This window comes from Scomber scombrus, chromosome 7, assembly GCF_963691925.1.
Source record: "Scomber scombrus chromosome 7, fScoSco1.1, whole genome shotgun sequence".
NCBI lineage: Eukaryota > Metazoa > Chordata > Actinopteri > Scombriformes > Scombridae > Scomber > Scomber scombrus.
This window is the reverse complement of record NC_084976.1, coordinates 20,300,839-20,321,460: the sequence shown is the minus strand read 5'-3', so window position 1 is coordinate 20,321,460 and position 20,622 is coordinate 20,300,839. Positions and strand designations below refer to the sequence as shown.

The following is a 20,622-nucleotide window of genomic DNA, read 5'->3' as shown; positions in this document are numbered from 1 at the left end:
AGATCGTAAAGAGGAGTACAACACACACACACACACACACACACACAAGCTGCTGGAGCCATCCCCTGTCAGGTCGTCATTACATTGGGTTGAAGTTGCCTTTGTTTACCTTCTACCCCCCTTTAATGCGGAGTGACAGATAGAGGATTGGGAAGTGAGAGATAGATAGATGAGGGTATGAGCAGACAGAGATGGCCCTGCCATGCTCCAGTGGCCAGCTTCAAGGACAGACTGGCTCTTCAATATCACAGCCTCTGTGTAATTAGACAGTGTTCTGTCACGCGCCAAAGAATTGCTCCTATTTGTGTCATATTAAATGCAGCATGGATATCCCCTACTGCGTTTTGCCATTGAGACCAAATGCAAAAAGGGGAGCAAAGGGGGATTTGTACAAATTTAATTACATTCATAATTCTCCCATCTTTGGCTGTAATCACTCGGGGTTAAGTTAAATAAATCCACTTCTCAGCTAGCCACCCACGCCCTGTGTTGCCTTAGTAAGCAGTCTAACATCTGCTTTTCCCAGCAAATTTCATTGACACACTGAAACTCTCTAAGTAAAAGTAAACATAGTTCCTGGTATGCAGTGGTGAAATATTAACAGCTATACTGTTTCTACTGAACTGCTTCATGCTTTGGTTTGGAGCACTGCAGCTCACGTGTGTTTGTGTGTGGCTTTTCTGGTGTATGATACTGTGTCTCTGAGGCCACCTGCCGTGTCTCTGAGAGGCAGGGAAGAATCTGCCGCTGTGTACATCTTTGTGCGTCTGTTTTTTGAGTCTTTGCATGTCTGCTTGTGTGTATTCGGTGCACCTCACAGCCAAATTGCAGCACAAGCAGGCAGCCTTTTCAACAGAGAGGGAGAGGAGTGAAGCAGATCAAACACAAGCCAACTAATCACAGACGACGGCTAATTAGCGCAGTCCTCAAAGGGGAACCAGGAATGAGTGATGATTCCCCCTTATGAATTTCCCAGTGACGCTGTGCCGTATGCCACCATGAATGCTCTCCGGGTCATAGAGAGCGAGGACCAGAGAGGGTAAAGTGCAAAGACAGTCACCAGTGATCTGGCCTTGTTGTAATCTTATCATCTGAGAGCACATGGGGCAAAGTGGCACTCGATACCTCTTATCAGTGTTTCGGTCATGTGAACAGAACACACAAACACTATTGCTGTCAAAACCTCAAGCGCACACACACACAACAAAGTTTTATCTCACCATCCTCAAATTAGACTGCATGTAACGTTTCCCATTAAGGGATTTCTGGAGCGAAAATCCTGATAAATCCTGGTTGTGGTGATATTCCAGCCTCCACAGCAGTGCACAGGTTGACATTCCTGAGCACGGAGTTAGAGAGCTGATTAACAGGCAGATCTGCCCCGCTGATCCCAGATTTCCACAAGATCAGAGGCCGAGCTGTGAGGTATGGTGGCAGCTGCGGCAACCAATTACAGATGTGACACGCACATGCAAGCTTATGCACACAATCATACATGCATCCCCTTCCACACAGACGCGACCACACGCCTGTCCAGAAACACATTTCTCCGGGCTGAAGTCATTGAAGTGACGTGAACCCCCCCGCACCCCCCACCCCTCCTCTGGCCCCCAACCCCTCTTCTCTTCTAATCTCAGACGAGAGGGCACCTGTCAGAGAATGCTCAGTTCACCAGCCAGCTAACCCTTGCAGAGATGGAGGCAGAGACAAGGATAGAACAAATGAACTCAGTGAGAGCCAATAAAGATTCTAATAAGTCTATCCAAAGGAGCTCGGGCCACTGATGGGACTTTGCCTATATAAAAAAAACTTCATCATTCTCCAACTGTCCAAGTCCTAGTTTGTCTCTATACATCTCAACATCAGGCTAAACATAGATATTCTAATTCTAGCTCTGGGCCAGCCTTTGCACAACAATCTATCATTGGGAGGATAAACACAACAACACAAACACACACTTGCACTGACAAACACAGAGTCATTCACATTTTCCTCATTTTGCCAGATTTATGGAGGAACAATACCCTCCCTCTGCCCTCTGTAAAGCTGCCATCAATGGCCAGCATTTGTTTCACATGATTACAGTGTGACAGTTGGCGTTCACGTGGCAGACAAACACACAGAGATTCCAGATTTATTGTTATGACAAAACTCCTAATATGCTTTGAATGTTAACAGCTGCATCAGGAGGCTGGAAAGGGAAACGAATTGGTGAGGTTGGTCACAGAAGACAAAAGAGATCTGAGAGTAAAATGAAACTCGCCAATTTACAGTTGAGCAACGGCGTAGCAGGGAACAAAAATACATGTAGATAAATAGGAACATAAGAGACATTGGAGGGGAGGCAGAGACAGATATGGAGAGATGGCGGGGGGGATGCTGCAGAGCAACAGCTGCTGAGCATCACATCTGCTCCAAGTGGAGTCATCAGCAAACAGACAGACTGGAACCGACCCACTGAGGCAAGCCCCAGGGAGAGCCAGGGATGGACAGAGGAAGAGTGGAAAGGAGGGGGTGGGGGTTAAGGCGAGGCATGGGAAGGATGAGATGAGAAGGATACAATTAAAGGGACAGAGTGTGGAAACGATGGAAAAAGGACATGACAGTGCACAGACGCAAGAGAGCTTCTGCAACCTGTTACTCTTTCCCCAAAATGGCGGTGATGGAGTAGGGGTGGGGTAGGCTGGTCAATGGTTTTGCGTGGAACAGGAAACTCAAATCACTTGTTGTCCTTCTCGCCTTTTACCCGCCCTCCTCTTACCCCTTCCTTGACATCCTTCCTCTATTTCTCTCTCGCCTTCTTTCTCTTGAGCGAGACTGACAGAACAAGAGAAGCCTGTGAGAGTAAAGATGAAAGGCCGGAGAGGGAGGTGTGTGTGTGTGTGTGTTGTAGGAGATAAATGAATGACCCCTCTTATCCCGCATCCCCCACTGGAGCGGCCCTGCCCTAACACAATAGCAAAACAAATACATACAACACATAGGCGGCAACTAGGAGGTCGCACTGCGGCATGCATGTTTGGCATGTATGTGTGGTTCAAGTTTTCTCTCTTACTCACACCATGTTCCTACTGTGGAACATGAGACACACATGAAACATTGCTCTAACAAGGTTGCCTCAGCATGAATATCATCTCATGCCCAGCTTCGTATCCTGTAGTGAACACCTTCGGCCTGTGGAGAGGCACCCTGAGGAGAGGTATGGACCCGGAGATGTACATATTGTTCATTCATGATAGCAACCACTGGCAGCGCAGGCAACTCCATAGCAGAGTAAGCGATGTCATTTGGCAGCAAATGAAGGGGAAAGAGCAAAGTAGTTTACACTCGTGTCTATCTGAGGTCTCACAGCTAGCTCTAACATCAAGTTAGCCTGGGCACAGGACAAAGCTCAGATTGTGTTCACATCTCTGCGTGGTGAATAAACAGAGCTGCTGCTTCACAGTTTCCTTGACTTTGCCATCTTCCTTTCCCTCCTCCATTGTCACCCCCGCTGCTTAAAAGAACAATCTACCAACGCAGCATGCCCTTCCAAAATATTTACTCACTCAGTCTTGGCTGAATACAAAGGCCATCCTCTTATTCTCTCTGATGTCTAACAAATCACTCGCATGCACTTACTGCACCTGGGCTGGATCACACGATGCACATCCGCTTACACACACACACACACACACACGTTTCCTGCAGTTCAAACTCCATCTGGTTTGTGGCTTTGTCTCAATCTCTAAGTTGGCCAAGAAAAACAAGTATAGCAATAGTCACTCCACCTTGCCTGCGGCAGGGAGTGTGTACCTTCGGCTCACATCCTTGCACACACCTCTCTGATTCAATACCCCTGACACTGTATTAACACCTTTCCCAGTGCAGCTTGTGCCCTTCTTTCCTCTTTTGCCTCTGTTTCTCTCTCTCCTATCTCAATCTGTCACCTTACATTCTCCCCTTTGTCCTCCTTAATCTTTTTCTCATTGCATCCTTTCTGCTAACCGATTTTTGAAGTAGCTTTTACGACTAATCCAACGGCTTCTGTTTTTAGCAAGCAAACCAAATATAAGTTCATTAACAATCAAGTACTGAAATCAGTTGCTGGAGCTTTGCATAGCTGGCTTTTCCTGGCTTCTCATTCATTAGCATATGTTTGAAAACCAAGTCTAAATGAAATGATCAGAGATGATGATGAACTACAAACGAAGACCCAGAATTATATCCATGATGTGGCTGCATGTCATGCTTGTTTTTAATGTGTTGCACTTGATTTTTTAACAAGGCGCTCAAAATAGATCCAAATGAATTGAGAGTCAGAAAAAGCCTCAGCGCCCAGGGTACTGACACATCCCCAGGGTGCCTACTGTTGGGGGTGTGCATGCTCATAAGTAATAATGGTCAATCAAAGTGAAATGTTGCACTGCATTGAGTCGTGTTTCTCTACAGTACTTTTTTAACTAGTTTCTACCCTTGTAGTCGGCCTCTCCTTCCCTGACAGGGGATATATTTCCACGAGCTGCACCTGTGTCTCATTACCGCCACTGATGGTTCAGTAACAGGCTCCTCTCTCTCCACTCGCCATTGTGCTCTCACTCTTTCCCTCCCTTTAGCTACTGCCAACATACATTTACCTCTAACAGCGTAGCCTGCACTCGCCTCTTCCCCTTGCTCATCCCACAGCATGCCATTCACATGATCTCTACAGCCCCTTTTCTCCTGTCACTTCTGCCGTTACAGAGTCAGCACAAATAGGGTTTGTCAACTGTTAGGTGATCTAATGATTTTGTGCTAGACTGACCAATACCTTCAATTTGTCAACAGGTCCTCCGAGCAGCCTTTCACTTGAACAGGAACACTTTTTAAGACACACGGCCAAATCAATACTCTGTACCCCTGGTATCTACAGTTAGACGTCTCCCTTACTTTCACAGCAAAAACAATATGTTTAACACATATTGTACACTGTGCTATGTCACCAAGATATTATACAGTTCAGTGCATAGCTGGTGGTATTACCTCCTCAATGTGGCTACAGCTTCTTCACAAAAATAAACTGGGAATTGTGCTTATTGCCACCACTTTACTGAAGATTAGGGCTTCAGTTTCATTGGCTCAAACTGGGGTAACCATGCATGAAAAATACTGTGGCACTCAAATTAGAGTTCACTCTTTGGACAGCTTATCACCTCATCAAGAGAACTGCCGTGATATTTCAAGCTGTAAGGTCCGTGCTTCTCAAGCTACAGTCTTACTATGCTGACCTGGGCTTGGTGTGATTGATATATGGCACAGCAGGTAGCTGCACTGCTGGGCTCCAACTCCACTGTCTTCATTTTTACTGTTCTTGAATGCTACCAGCCACATTTATTTCAAACTGAAAAGAAAAGCTCTGGTGTATAGCTGTTCCTCATTTAAGATATTTTACATTTTGTGCTATGTGTTTCTATCAGAGCCAGGGAGATAGGTCTTATTTTTCATGAGATGTATCTCCATCTCCATCCTATTTGAGTGGAAAAGTCTCTGAAATAACATTTAAATCGGTGGATAATGCATTATAACAAGACTAAGAGTCTATAGCCATCCTAGCAGCTCTATGGGGGTGCAGTTCGGCACAGTGGAATATCAGCATGCTCACAATGAAAATGCTAAAATGTGGATACTCAGTCAGCAGGTATAATGTCTGCCATGTTGACCATCTTAGTTTTGCTTTAAGCGTGTTATCACTGGCTGAAGCTGGTGGGTGTGTTATTACTTACTTTTCATAATAACAAACTGACAATTTAAGCTGATGTTGGTGCTAGGTAAAAGGTCAGGGAATCAAAGTTATTAAAATTCATCATCTGGGGACAATAAATGTCTGTACCAAAGTTCATAGCAATCCATCCAACGGCTGTCAAGTTCGTTTTTAATGGCATAAAAAGAGAAAGAGAAAAAAATCAGTGCATCACCTGGGAACCATAAAATTTTGTGCCAAGCCTTTTAGTTAATGCTGAGATACTCAAATATCTAGCAAATGTCAATCCATTCAATAGTTGACAAGATATTTCACATGATATCTTCCAATCATATTTTTCATACATGATTACAATCCATCTAATTTTGTCATCCTGATTTTCCATATAGTCATTTTTTTCTTTTGGTCTATTCTGTACACATGACATCTATTGCACATCCATGCAGGAAGAAGGATCCCTCCTCTGTTGCTCTTTCTGATGTTTCTTTCATTTGTTTTTCCTTCGATTCGATTTGAGGGTCTAATGATAGAGGGTGTTGTATGTTCATCCTCTGTGACCATCATGTCTGTACAAATTCATGCAAATCTCTAGTTGTTAATGTTTCCATCTGGACCACAGTTGTCAACCAACCAACCATCACTGCCCCAGAGCAATGTCTCTAGCATTGCTTAAAAATTGTGTGTTTAGATGGAGTCCAATCAAAATGTGTCACATTAAGATCAATTCAGGTTTCGATCTTCCATAGACATATGGTCTCATATTGAATTATGCATTAAATATGTAATCAGGCTGGCCTAACTATGATATCATAGCTGCTATCTGATTCTTTTAAGGCCAATTAACCCCAGTGTCGGCATTAAATGGCCAAGTAAAAGCTCAAGTGCATTCATTATACTTGACAAATGAATGCAATACTGATGCAGATTACATGAGCCCTAAAACCAGCTACTATGGAAAAAAGGCAGTCTGACATTACCCTTGATGGCTTCTGAGATAACTTGCTCCAGAATGTGATGGCTTTCCAAGATGAGCGGAGGGAATTGAGTGGCTATAAGCATTAGAAGATCTTGGACAGGCTCCCTCCTACACTGTGCATATTAATTCTTCTAATGTAGCTAAGCTCAGCTTGTCACACGTTGACACTGCATAATTATGTCATCTACTAGGGACAAGCTTTTTAAAGGGCAGACGTGTGGTGCAGCAAAGTGTCTCTGTTGACGGAGAGGTTCTATGTTCTAAAATGTCAATACATGTCTAACGAATGGTTTACTTTTAGCTCGTTAGGACCTTTAAGGCTGCATTATGGAAATAATGTTAGATCTATGGCAACCAAAAGGACACCAGCAGAGAGTGGAATGAGCACTCTGAGGTGAGTGTATTAATATAGCTGGAAATTCTACCACAAGAGGCCCTTTTTACAATAACGAACCAGCCAATTCTTTAATATCCTGACTGACAGGAGCGTCCATCAAACGCCCAGATCCCCTCACCCATGCCCTCTCACGTCATCCATCAATCCATCCTGACAGCCCTACCTCCATCTCTCACTATGTAAATAAACAACTGAAAGAGGAGGGGAAGAGCAAAGAGCAATGGAGCTGGGGGGGGGGGGGGGGGAATCAAAGTAGGGCACCTCAACCTGAGATAAGCAGCCCCAAGTCGGGCTCAGTGAGGAAAAGGAAGAGTGGCACGTGTGGGGCGAACAAAAAGGGGAGGGGGGCAGGGAGTGGGATACCGTTAAGTGAAGGCAGGAAAGAAAGCCACAATGGGTCGAAATGAGCAGGATAGAGACGGGAGAGAGAAAGTCATCTGGAAGGAATGGGGGTCAGGGGGAGAAATTGAAAGAGAGGAAGGCAATGACAGCCAAATGAGCAGACACACAGGGGGGAGTCATGTGAAAGAATGCAGAGGAGAAGGATAGAAGAGGGCAACACAGAGAGAAAAGCATCTATGGAGGACATCAATAATCTATGCCAGATAAAGCAATTCTGTGTCAAAAGTAAAGAATGAAAAGAAGAGGGAGACAGTGGATGTAAGCCAGAGAAAGAGACATAAACAAATGAACAAGGGAAAGTTGGTAGGTGGAGCCTGAGGGACCTCTATTTAAAACCAGGACAATTGCAAACACTTGTTTTAGTTTACACAAGCAGAGGAACCACATCCTCTTCCTCACCTCACCCCCCATTTCCTCAGTCAGTGTCTATTTAAATGTGTGTTTAAACGGCGAGTGCTACAGCTCTAATCACGGCTGGCATCACAGCACATTCCCTCTCTGCTTCTCCCTCCCTACCTCTCTCCCCCCCCAGCATGCAGCCTTCTTCTGTCGCTCAGACCGCACACACACTCGAGATGCGCACACTCATGCGTGCACCCTGCATGACTGTACCGTGCCAGAGATAAATTCATGAATCACTGGTGCACGAATCAGCCGCGAGGTTGTTGCGAGAGGAGGAAAGTGGGAAGAGAGGGAAAGGACACAAGTAAGCGATTAAAGCGTTTCCTTTAAAAGCTTTTAAAAAAGGAGGTGGAATCAGGAGATGGCTCCCAGCAACCTGAGGGAGAGAGAGCACATACCCAGAGGGTCTTAGTGACAAGTACTAGTCAGCAGAGAAGGTACTTTCTTTCTCCTCTCTCCCGGCTCTCCTAAAAGGGGCCAAGATAGAAAGCCAAAACAGCAAGCAGCCAAGTAACGAGCATGTGTATGTGAAATGACAAATATTTGACTTTGTGCACACAAATGCACTTTGTGGAACGCATCATGGTCTTGTGTACTAAGAAAATCTCTTAAAAAAGGCACCACAGTGGTCCATCCACACAACAACAAAAAAAACCCTCCATCAGCCTCCATTTCAAACGAAACTACCCAATCATCTCTTGTTACAAAGCTACTTTCCCTCTAGGGGCACTACTCAAAGGCAGGTCTGTCCATTGATACAGGTGTGGTGCAGGGGAGAAAGGGAAAGGGAGGGAGGGAGGACAAAAGATGGCCTTTTCAGTGGTCTCCCTCAGCTCACCTGGATTAGGGGGAATGGAGGGGTAAGAGTCTGAGGGGAGGAAGGAGGAGGAGAGTCTCTAAGCTTGGACTGAGAACAATAGTGTCTCTGTTTTCTGTGACACCAAGTGCATCATTCTGTCTAGCAGCAGACAGCTGACTGCCTGGACTAAAAACAACATCTCAAGGTTGCTGCTGTTGAATGCTGAACACTTCTTGTGCAAGTATTTGTTTAACATAAAGTTAAATATTTATGATGACAGGTTTAACAAAGACTTCCACCTCAAAATAATATCCTGTTTGTCCACTATTAGCAAACAAGGAACATGCTGTCAGATTTACTGATAGCAAAAACCTGAAACAATAACTTTTTATTGTGCTGCAACTAACAATTATTTCATTATCCATTAGTCAATGCCAATTATTTTCTCAATCATTTTGTCTTGTTGAAAAAAACAATTGCCCAGAGCCCCATGGTGAAGTTTTTAAATTGTTGAGTTGAACAGTCCAAAACCCAAAGATTAAAATGATTTAAATGCACAAAGTATCCAAGGGACTGGTGCAAGCAAATGTTAGACGTTGTTTAGAAAGTGTCTCAAAATATAACCGATTGTCAAAATAATTGATTAAATTACAAACATGAACAGTTTCAACTCTACTATATTTTGAACAGAAATGTCTGCTGTAAATGTCTGACTGCATTTAGAGTCATAATCTACATTATAGAGCAACAACTGTTACAGATGTTGTTCTTTTTGATTAAGAAAGATAGATCAGGAAAAAAGTAGACTTTTACTGATACTATGCGTACAATGTATCGGTCTTTATTCAAATAGATTCGTGCGGTGTCTCTCAAACACAGTCTCAGCAAAAAGTGAACATTAAGCTTCATAAATCTGCTTTTTCGGTTACAGCACTGGATTGTATTACATTGTACTTTGTGAATTAACTCTTCAAAAGTAATCCCATTTCTACTTCAGTGTGAGATTCTTGTTAGATGAGTCAAGCTATATTACTGGACTAGTGACTGCCTGCGGGGGAGACGAGTGTGTGACAGCATCTAGCAGCAGGGGAGTGGACATTGTCAGCCTGATCCCAGCACTGCACGACAGGTTAGCTCTGCTGAAAATGAAATAAATCCAGCATCTGTTTCCATTTGCCTGTCTTACCTCCCCTGCTTAGCTCACACGCTTACTTGCCTTTGCTCTGTCACTTCCCCTTGCACTCCTCTGTACAGTAATCAAGTGACTCAACCATCAACTCAGCCCCGAAATCCCTGAGACTTGTGTGCATGTTTCCACAATTGATTTACTGTTTGTGCTATACGTGTGTGTTTGTGGTAGGCGTGTAAGGAGGTGGTGGTGATGAGTGTCGCTAGGCCCGGGCGAGGGAGACAGGGGGAGAATAGGGTGAGATAATTGTGGGGAGGGGTGTGGTGGAGTGAAACACTGTAAAAGTGTCACAGCAACTTAACCTTCAAAAAATGCCCACCAGGGTTGAGTGGGAGGAGGTGTTCTTTGCCATTAGAGGAGAAGGAGGGAGAGGAGGAAAAGTGTACGAGAGAGAGAGAGAGAGAGAGAGAAAGAGAGAGAGAATGATTGATGTGTAGAAGAAAAAAGAAACAGAAGACCTCGTTAGGGGAGGTAGGAAGGTACAGATGCCTTCAATACAAATGTCTGTGGGGAGGGCTGGGGCTGCTCAGGAAGTATGAGAGGAGAAAAGTAGAGCGAGAGACCGAGCAAGCAAATGAGAGTGGGAGAGGGAAAGTAGCATAGGCAGTTTGGATAGGCTTAAGGAGAAACTCCAGGGCTGACATAGGTAGAAGAGACAACTGAGGAATTGGACGGTGGGACAGGGAAGAGAGGAAGAAAGCTGCGCAACAGAAGAAGAGAGATTAAGGGGAAAGGGAGAGTAAGAGGATAGAGGAAAGCAACAGACATTCCAATTACAGAAGCAGAAACGAGGGATGGATGACTAAGAACAGAGGGAAGGAGAACAAAGAACAGAAGGAAAAGAAATACAGTAAGAGACAGCAATTTACTGAGCAGATGGATCAATTATGCAGACCAAATTACAGAGAGGAGGAAGTTGGAACATTAGGGAAGGACGTAAACAGGGAAAGACGGAGAGAGGACAGAGGAAGAATGAATCGAGCTGGAGAAGTCGAAGTAAAAGGCACAAATGTGACAGGGAGAGAGTGGCAGATTAAAGAACAGGCAATCAGCTGAGCAGATATGAGACAAATTGCTTCAAACGAAGGAGGGCCAGCTATCCCTAAGGAGCCACACCAAACAAACCCTGACACACCCCTGTTGACAAAACACAGCACTGATAACTGAATAAACCTGCTGCCTCCGTTTGACCTTAATGTGGTGTTTGCTTCAGGGGAGGATTTAAATGCTCCTGCCATTTCAAGGCTCTGGGGACTAATGACGACTGTGCTGCTTCTTTATCAGAGCAGCATGGCGGCATATTTTTAAACCAACAAGTGAAACAATAGCGCTGATATCAGTCGCAAGATAGAGTTGTGGCAGCAGAGCTTGTTTTGTGAAACACATGAACACTCTCCCACATGCTTCCATGAAAAATAAACCTGCTCTGCATTATCTCAGCGATGGCGTTGTTTGTTCCCTTATCTCATATTTCAAAAGATGATATCTGTGTAAGAATACTACATTTTCTTTATATTGCAGTGTGTAATTTTACCCTGTTGCACAGATAAGTCTCCTTCGATCATGGGGAAAGCTGACTGAATTGAAAGCAGTCGGTGTGCAGAAGGATTTTGGGGAGCATGACTCTATATCCAGCTCCCGTGGACCTGACAAGGCCCTGTCACACCAAATTCAATTTTCTCCTCTAGCCAGCCTGTCCACTGGATCTGGTGATAAGTGTGAATTTGACATGACCTTGTCAAAGTCAGATGCGATGAAGATGCAGCACGTTTGTGTTTGTGTGGGTGTATATTAATAGTAGAGCAAAGGTGTGCAGATAGGTAACAAAAACAGACAAGACCGGCTGCGATGTTGTCGTTAACACGCGTCGATAAAAAGGAGTAAAATGCGTGAGAGGAGACATAGAATACAGGTAGAAAGAGCTCGCCATTTCACGAACTAGGGGCAGAGAGGACACAGGGAGGGATTAGCAGAGGAGGAGGGGAGAGAGAGATGTTTCATGGCGCTGTCAACCCGATAGAGCGAGCCCTAAATGTTTTCAATATCACATAAGGGCACTGCATCATCCACCATTCGATACCGGATCAATAACGCAAACCACCTTCCACCTCGCAAACTACATTTAGACACATTAAGGTGACTGCTAATGAGCACCCGTGTGCACGTGTATATGTGTGTGTATATGGAGGGACACGCGGAGGACACCGTCAAGGGCCTCAGTGCTTAGTTCCACAAAGATCTGCTGAGCGCACTAAAGGGAGGATTTCAGGAATAAAAGAATGTGACAAAGACAGGAAAGAGGAGAAAGATGACAGAGAGCGAATACAGGTCAGGTTGTAATAATAAAAAGAGAAAGGTTAGTGCAAGCAGGCCCTCACAGTCCACAATATTATTTCCAAAAGATATTTTGGATGATTTGAATGGTGTGTTGCCCTATGCGTGGTGTGTGTACTTTTTGCTGCAGGACACAAATTTCCATTGAGGTAGACGACAAAGTTAATCAATAGATTATTCAACGGAGGGCTGTTTCACTGTTAAATTTGTCGCTCCTACTTTAATAGAAGAAGGGAGGGAGGTACGACTATATTACAAATGAGCTGATAATTCTTGGCCTCACTGGTTCACTCATTTACACAGTTTTACGAAGCTGTGGTATGGAATTTGAAAATGTCGACATCCTCAACCCCCAACTACTCTGCTCCTCCTTCGCTGCTCCCCCCCTCAGTGCTTCTACTACAGCGGGGGTCACGCAGAAACCCATAACCCAAGCATAGTTAATTAAGGGAATTTCATTTTAAGGAGTTTGGCTGCTTTTCAATGGATCTTCACATGGAATTTCTGCTCATTCTCCACATTGGCTAAGCTGGAATAGGTTTGACCTGCATCTCCCTAAATTCCATCTAGCGTTAGATAGACATAGATGCAGATTTGGCAGGTGGTGTCTAGATTAATGGTGTGAAAATGTGTATGTGACCAAAAAATGAAGTGAGCCACATGCTTTAAAGCATTTCATACAGGATAAGCTGCTGGGATGCTATTACAGCGAATAGTACAGTCTTAAAACTCTCTATTATCTAGAAACATGTGGGTGGTTGGAGTTCATTATAGAATGATTTCTCACAGATACCAGTGTGTGAGCTAATGCACACGGATCTGACATAGATAGCAGTTTAACCCAACATCTCTGCCAAGAACATCATCGAATGCAGTGCAGTTGTGTTTTTGGAAACCCCTCAGCTGCTCTATTCATATTAATGATATTTGGCATTCCTTCTAAGAGGAGGATTTTTGCTCATTTTCCTCTGGATCAGATGTGACTGACTCCAGCAGTCTGGCAACACTTGGAGCCAAACACAAACATCCCTGTGGGGACTCTCGGTGTGACTGCAGGGTGCCACCATCCACCCTGCATGTACATGTAGGCGGAGGGCAATAGAGTTGACTTCCGACATGGAGACGCCACCGTCACACAGCTATTGTTTTTTGGCTCTCTTGTTACAGGAAAGCCACTATCATTACTTACAAGTTGCAGAAAAAGTATCCTCAAAGAGTCAGTTAAATGAGGAGGGAGAGATAAAAAGGGATGTCCTCAGATCTGATGTCTGTGCAAGATAACAGGGTTGCTGATGAGGATGACGATACACACCAATTTCAGAAGGAAACACTAACGCACACATGCACTGTCATCCTGCAATGTGACAGCTCCTCCCTATTATTGGAATGTCATCTGACTTACGGCGCAGCCTCAGGTTACGGACGTTATTCATCACCAGATGTATATATGTGTGTGTGTGTGTGTGTACTCTATTGTCTTTTGTGGTCCAATACCACCGCCTAAAATGCAACAAGATGTGCTCATCGACCTCCCTCTCTTCAGATCTATCCATTCTGTCTAATAATATTTGTCAAGTCAACAATAAACCTGATGGATCATTTGTGTTTCTGGTCATTGGTAATGAAAACTCTACAAAGCAAAGTCATTTCACTGAAACTCATTTATCAAAATATCTGTAATATCTAAAACCCTGTAAGATGTTGAGGATCAACATCATTTAAATCAATATAGCATCCATATAAAAAGGTTTTTAAATATGAAAAGCGCCTGTTGCGAAAATGTTTTCAATACATCTATTAAAGAGCTTTCCATTCATCGCTGGTGTATTGTTGGATAAGAGGTACTCCATTTCTAGGCAGCCATTAAACAGTGCCTCTAAGAGGAGATCAATTTTTTTTTTTTTTTTAATAACATACCTGGAGAAATAAAAAGTAATAATAGGAAGCTGTCAAAATCATTAGGCTCATTTGGTAAAATGCCAAATGTTTTCTTCAATCATTGTATGAGTTAGTTATTCAAAATTAATGGGGCCACACAGTGTCCATGTACACAGACACACTCACTTGGTATCACTCTCACGTCTCCATGAAGCCATTAAGTAAATTCAAGCACACTTTTATGTCTGAATCAACAAACTCTTAATGGTGATTATAAAAGTGGGAGTGGGAGGTTATAGATGTGTCATTTAAACAGGAAGGGTCCTTAGCAAATGTGTATGTACATACTAGCACATGTCACAGCCACAGCAAGACTTTCTTACACACATAAAGGCGCACACACACCTGACCTTTTCAAAATCCTTCTGACATTTACAGGGCCGGTGCGAAGGGGCAAGGACAGCTCATTTACATAATGATAGGAACTAACCACTACAGCCATTAACACAAAAAACAAACTGAGACCGAAGACTCTCGCTCCACAGGGACTAATGAGATACTAAGGACATACTTTTTCCTTCTTTTATTATGAGGTGTCCTTCTTATTAAACAGAGTGTAATGCTCATTCCTGTTGTCATGATGAATGGTCCCTGGCTTGACACGACCAGTGTTCACACAAGAATCTCTCCATGTGTTAGAGCTAATAGTTTGAGCTACTGCACAAGTAAGACTGCCAGAAAAAAACAGAACTACTACTGTGTGTTTGTGGCAGGGAAGGGCAGGGTGTTGTGGAAATGCTGGAAATTTCCCTGCATAATGACTTTGCAGGATGAAAAACACCATTTCAACAGGGCCCATATAGCTTTGCCTGACAAGAAATCCTACAGCCATGGTGACAGACTGTGCTGAGGTCACATGTGTTTTATTTTCCTGTCTGTCTGCATGTTGTTCCTGTCATAAACAGCATGGCCTTGAGTCCACAGAGAGGCAGGGAGACGGGGGAGGGAGGCCATTTGAATAAAGCAATGACTACTGTCAGTCAAACAAAAGCACTGGACAGGAGAGAATGAAAGATAGCTGAAAATAAACAGAGACGAGAACAAGGCCCCTGTATGTACTTGACGGCAGAGGTGGGGGAGGGAGCAAGAGATGGCGGGAGAGAGAGAGGTTTCAAGTAGCGGGTGGGAAAGAGGGGAGGTGGGGCGTCGCCTGTCTTAATCAGTTGCTACCCGTTTTCTTTTCCAGCCAATCCTGAAACTCAGGAACAAACCCCGCGCAGTGCAACAGCAAGCACCCAAAAAGCCACCTGTTCCATCAAAACTGAAGAGAGCCATCAAGAGTAGCTTTGCATCTGAAGTAGCTTTGCTGGATGCCTTCCAGTACATAAAGAAAATAAGAACTGATTCTTTTTTTCGTGAGCAGAGAACCAAGCAGCATCCTCCCCCGGCCCTGACCCCGCATGCCCACCAGTTTCTCAGGCAGCCAGCCAGCCAGCCACCCCCTGCACGCATGCAGCTTACTCAGCCATAAAGACAATGCTGCCATAGCCTCATATCCCCCACCCTAAACTCCCCCTCACATAAGCCCACCCCTCTTCCAATAAAAACATCTCCATGGTAATGGGCCAAGCCTTTCTGACCCACATCCGTAGTCCCTCACAAACTTGACTTGGGGGGTGGGTATTATAATTTAATTTCAGAACTTAAACTGGACCCCCACCTGCCAGCTCCTATGTGTGTGTAACTACAGAAATCTACCTTCATTAAAAATCCATCACACCCAATAGTGGATTTATTACATTAAAGCAAGGTCGTTTTAACTGAAAACTTTGCAGAGAATTAAACCACTTCTCTGACTCGCAGGATAAAAGTGGAGGTATGTGGTTGCTGTCAAATCTGAGAGGTACTGGGAAACTAAAAATGCAAAGTAGACAACTGAAAAGTTTGAGTTTAAGTAGCATAGCTTAACTATTACCCAAAAGGAGGTCAGAGGTTCATTTTAGGGGAAGTAAATGACTCAAATGAAAGAAAACTGAAAAGCAATGTGTTTGCTTGTACTGGTTAAGCATGTTTTTTTTCCAATACTCATAAATATTTAAAAACCTTTTGTTTGGTTTTTCCCCTACTTTCCCCCATCCCCTAAGAGCACTTCATGTTCTGTACAATGAAACTGTACAAAAAACAGTCCACTGCATGAATAAGTCAAAAGAGTGACTGTGCTTATGAGTTGTGATTAAAACAACACCGAGATCCACAACATTACTGTACACTCCTGAAAATGTATACTGTAGCTGTGCCAAGATGTTAGATCCAGCCCTACATATTTGCCCTAATTACAACACAAAACAAATAGCTGGCCCAGCGAGGAACCAAAGAAAATGTTGAACTGGTTTCATGCCTCCCCCCATCCACATAGACACATTCATATGTTAATAGGTTAAGTGCATGCCATGAATGTTTTCTCTCATATCTGGGCCTACTCGCAGTGACTGGTGTACCATAGGCTACCTGATCTCTAGTGGAGTGGAAAACACCTGAATAATTAACCTGTATAAAAGAGGTTGTCAAGGAAGCAGCAGGTGTAGTCTAGTTTAAAGTAATAATAGGCCTACTTCATTTTAAGTGCAGTCCTACATGGGAGTGGTACACTTAAATGAAGTTACAAGTAAAGAAGGAAGCTAGTATAGGTTAAAAGATTCAATATCAGTTCAAATGGTGAAGTTTCTGTTTTTTCACCCCCTCGGTTACTCTTTTTGTACATTAAGAGCTGTTTCCTATCTCCATTTTTCTCAACTGAACTGTAACTAATAAATAGTGATGTGTGAACAGGGGGTAGAAAAGGAGCAGGGGGATGTTGTGGAGGAAAAGGCTGCCTTTAGGGGATGAGTATAGACTATATACCAAGAACAGACTGAAGCAGTGGCTCATCTGGAAGCGGAGATGAAGGTACCGGAAAGCACCTGCGGCTCCACTGAGCCACACCTAGAAAACTAAATATGGCGTGAGTCACCGACCGAAACTCGGGTCAAAGAGCGACACAGATTACCTATGACAAGAATTGGGTTACATTAAAGTATCACGTTCAAATCTTTCATTTTATGTCAGCACAACTCTTGAGATATTTAAGGGTTAAAGCTCAAAAACAGTACTACAGTGAGCGAGAAAAGCACCTGTCTGTCACCTCCCTGACAGGTGGGGATCAGGTTTGAATGTATCTCCTGTTAATTGTTTCAAAGCTCAGAAAAAGGAAATGAAAGGTGAAGTGCGGTTAATAATCAACTGGAAGTTCAAAAAAAGTGTCCATTTCTTACCTTGTAGTAAAAGTATCGACGCGACCAAGAACAGTCTGGTCATTTTAGTGCAGTCATGCCAATTTCGGGCGTCATGTCTCGCCATGGTTGATTACGCTCCTCTTTATGAAACCAGGCGCGCTGTCTCTCCGAAATATATGCGAAAGGTTGGATTCAGTTTCTGGGTAAAATCTCACTCATTCGAGGCGGAAAAAAACTTGTCTGGATACAGGACAGATCAGAGGGTCCGACAGAGATTGCTATTTCAAGTGTCCCTCACTGCGCCTTTAAGATTGAGTCTGCTGAAAATTAATGAAAATCCTTCTGAGTTCGTCCTGGCAGCGCACAGGTAAATATTTCCTCCAGCTGGTGGTCTGGGTGTAATGAACTGCTGCTGCTGTTGCCGTGCTCTCTGCTCCAACAACTATCCTCTGAGTCTGAGCGCACCGCGGTCCAACTGTGTGACTGACTGGATGATGTCATCAGCCTGAGAGGCGTCACAGCCCTGCTTCCTAAAAACCAATTAGGACCGGTGATAGCAGGAGGGGCACCTCTGGGTACAACTTGTTGAAATAGCCAAAAAGCAGACAGAACTTGCAACTAAATATAGCATCTTAACAACACAGCGGATTTTTCTTTTACTGGAGATTCCTGCATTTAGTGGAAACCACATTCACGTTATTTAAAAGCATGGTAGACTACATATCCAGATATGTACAGTTGTTTACATGTGAAGCCCTATGTTTAAGATTCAATTGCTGAGTAGCATAATTTACAACCCATACTGAATACTTAAAATCATTTTTGATTCATTTGCAGCCACCGCTCCACATGTCTATAATTAAATCACTAGCAATTAATGTAAATATTATCTACAGAAAAGCAGAAGTCAGTCTAAAACATAATGAAGTTACTACACAATCAATCCAAGGGAGTCTGTTATGTTGTATAGTGGCGAGGCACGTGGAAACAGATGATTCTTACGCCCTCTGCTGTTTGTTTCTGCACACACAATTGAGATTGGCTGCTGTATTCCGTTAACTCCAGAACATCAGATGCCAAAATCAATAAACCTTCATTAATGAACGGCAAAATACAAATGCAGTGGCAGTCAGCAAAATCACATCAAGAGGAAACAGCTTCTCATGTATCTATTTGCAGACTCCCTGTTGATGAGATTTTTTTTTCTTCCACAGAATAACTTCCAATTCATTTTGTCCTATTTTCCTCTGAAGCAGGGTGCATACTAGCATAGCAAAGGCATTATCTGGTTTAGGTCTAATCCCTATACCCAAGTGGTTTACAGCCAATGTAATTACATCTCCATAAGTCCCACAGTTTAAACTGTGCTGCTCAGTTCCTTCCGTTCTTTTCCATTTCCAAATTCCCTTCCAGTGTCATCTTCTTATTTTCAGACTGTACTACTGAGGTGCAGATTTTAAAAGTGTTGATACTGATCAGAGGTCAAACAATGTTCTGCACCTCACGCAAACAAATGAACAGTTGAAATGCATTCTTCCTTTTAAGCCTTCAAAAGAGAAAAGAGTATTTTCTTTCCACTCCTTGCCTACTGTAAATCCAGAGACTGTGAAAGCATCTGCCATGCCAACAAAGCAACTGTGGCTTTAAAGGCCAACAGTACTTTTTGTCGCCACATTTTAATTGGCAGCCATCTGTAGCTGAATGTTTCAGCACCAACATGCTCAGAGAAACTGAAACCTAGTTCCCACAAAGCAGGGACGACCCGCATGACCACAGCCACTTCTAAATCTATGCATTCATGCTGGCTTTAATAAAAGCCCTCACCCAATAGAGGATTTTATTCCTTTTCCTTCCCATACTCATCAATTTTTCATACCAAATCGACCTTCACACCTTCCACTTTCCAGCTACCACCCACTTTACTTATACCTCATCTACACCCTCTGTTCGTTTACACTTTCCTCCCTTTTCCTCATTTCTCCATCCTCCTCATTCCTCCCTCCCTCCCTCCCTTCTCTCCCTCTTCCCGTGTCATTCGATTTCCTTTGTCCACTCGTCCTTCACTCCTTGCAGTCATCCTCTCTCCTCATGCTCTCCGGGGGTCTGTGGCAGTGATAATGAAGCGCATAGTTAACAGATATTAGCTCATTGGCAGTGGATTCATTAGACAGAGCCAAGGCTTATGGTGATTATTTACCCATAGAGGAGGGGCCACAGGATCAGTAGCATGCTCTGTGTCAGCAGCCACAGGCTTCTTTGAAGTCACACTGTCTCTGTTCCCTTTGCAACACTCACACTTCTCTCCGTGGTTTTCTCATTCTGTCTGAGCACCTCTCCTTACACATTTCTCCCATCTTGCTGTCCTCACCTTTTTGTCTCTTTCCCTGTCATTAGACACCCACAATACATATCTGCTTTCTCTCTCTCTCTCTCTCTCACTCTCTCTCTCTCTCTCTCTCTCTCTCTCTCTGTCTCTCTCTCTCTCTCTCTCTCTCCTCTCTCTCTCTCTCTCTCTCTCTCTCTCTCTCTTTCCTCTCTCTCTCTCTCTCTCTCTCTCTCTCTCCACCGCCCCCATTCACCCAATGGTAATTATGGAACAATCTGTAATAGTGCTCAGAGGAGCTGATAATACCTTTAGCTTAATTAAGGACATGTATGGGATGTAAAGACATGTAGCCTCGGGGTTGCCATGCACCCACACTAACCCAAACGATTTATTTCTCACTTTTTCATCTCCCTCAATCCTTCCCTTTCTGCTATTCTTATCATTTTCTCTGTTTCACACAAACGTTGTCATGAACACAGAATGTACATGCTCGTTTCTTTTGTCAGACTGAATGTTAGGGTCAGAAATTCTGCTACTGAAGTTCAGCTCTGAAAAGCTGTAAAACATCGAGGGGTGACATTTTGGTACAAGGCTTGTGTTAATGCCAGTATATGTAGTTTATCAGGCTCACACACACATATATATTGACTGCAAGAATGACAGTCGTTTCCTGTTGATTATCCAAGTGTTGGTCCTGTAACATCCTGTTGGGCAGAGAAACTTGTTAACATGTCAATCAGAGATGCCAGGAATACTGCAAGGAAGTGAATAATATTCAGTGTTCAGGAGGGTGCTTAGTGTTGGAGAGACAGCTGATGCAGTGACAGTGTTTTACTTTTCTTCAAACGTGTGATGGAGTCTGCTTTTCTCACCTTTATTCTTGTTATTTCTTTTGCGGTATTTTCCTCTCACTGTAGCATCACAGGTA

At 43.7% G+C, this 20,622-nt stretch overlaps 1 protein-coding gene across 2 annotated transcripts in view; it reads right to left on the bottom strand.

The window, feature by feature from the left end:
- The window catches only part of si:ch73-22o12.1 (nectin-2), an 80,055-nt gene extending 62,226 nt beyond the window's left edge, over positions 1–17,829 (bottom strand). For both annotated transcript variants that reach the window (XM_062421806.1, XM_062421805.1), the window contains exon 1: positions 17,408–17,829. In XM_062421806.1, the coding sequence (XP_062277790.1) occupies positions 17,408–17,492 (85 nt within the window). In that variant the 5' untranslated portion in view covers positions 17,493–17,829. The remainder of the gene's footprint in view (positions 1–17,407) is intronic.
- Between the last annotated feature and the right edge of the window lie 2,793 nt (positions 17,830–20,622).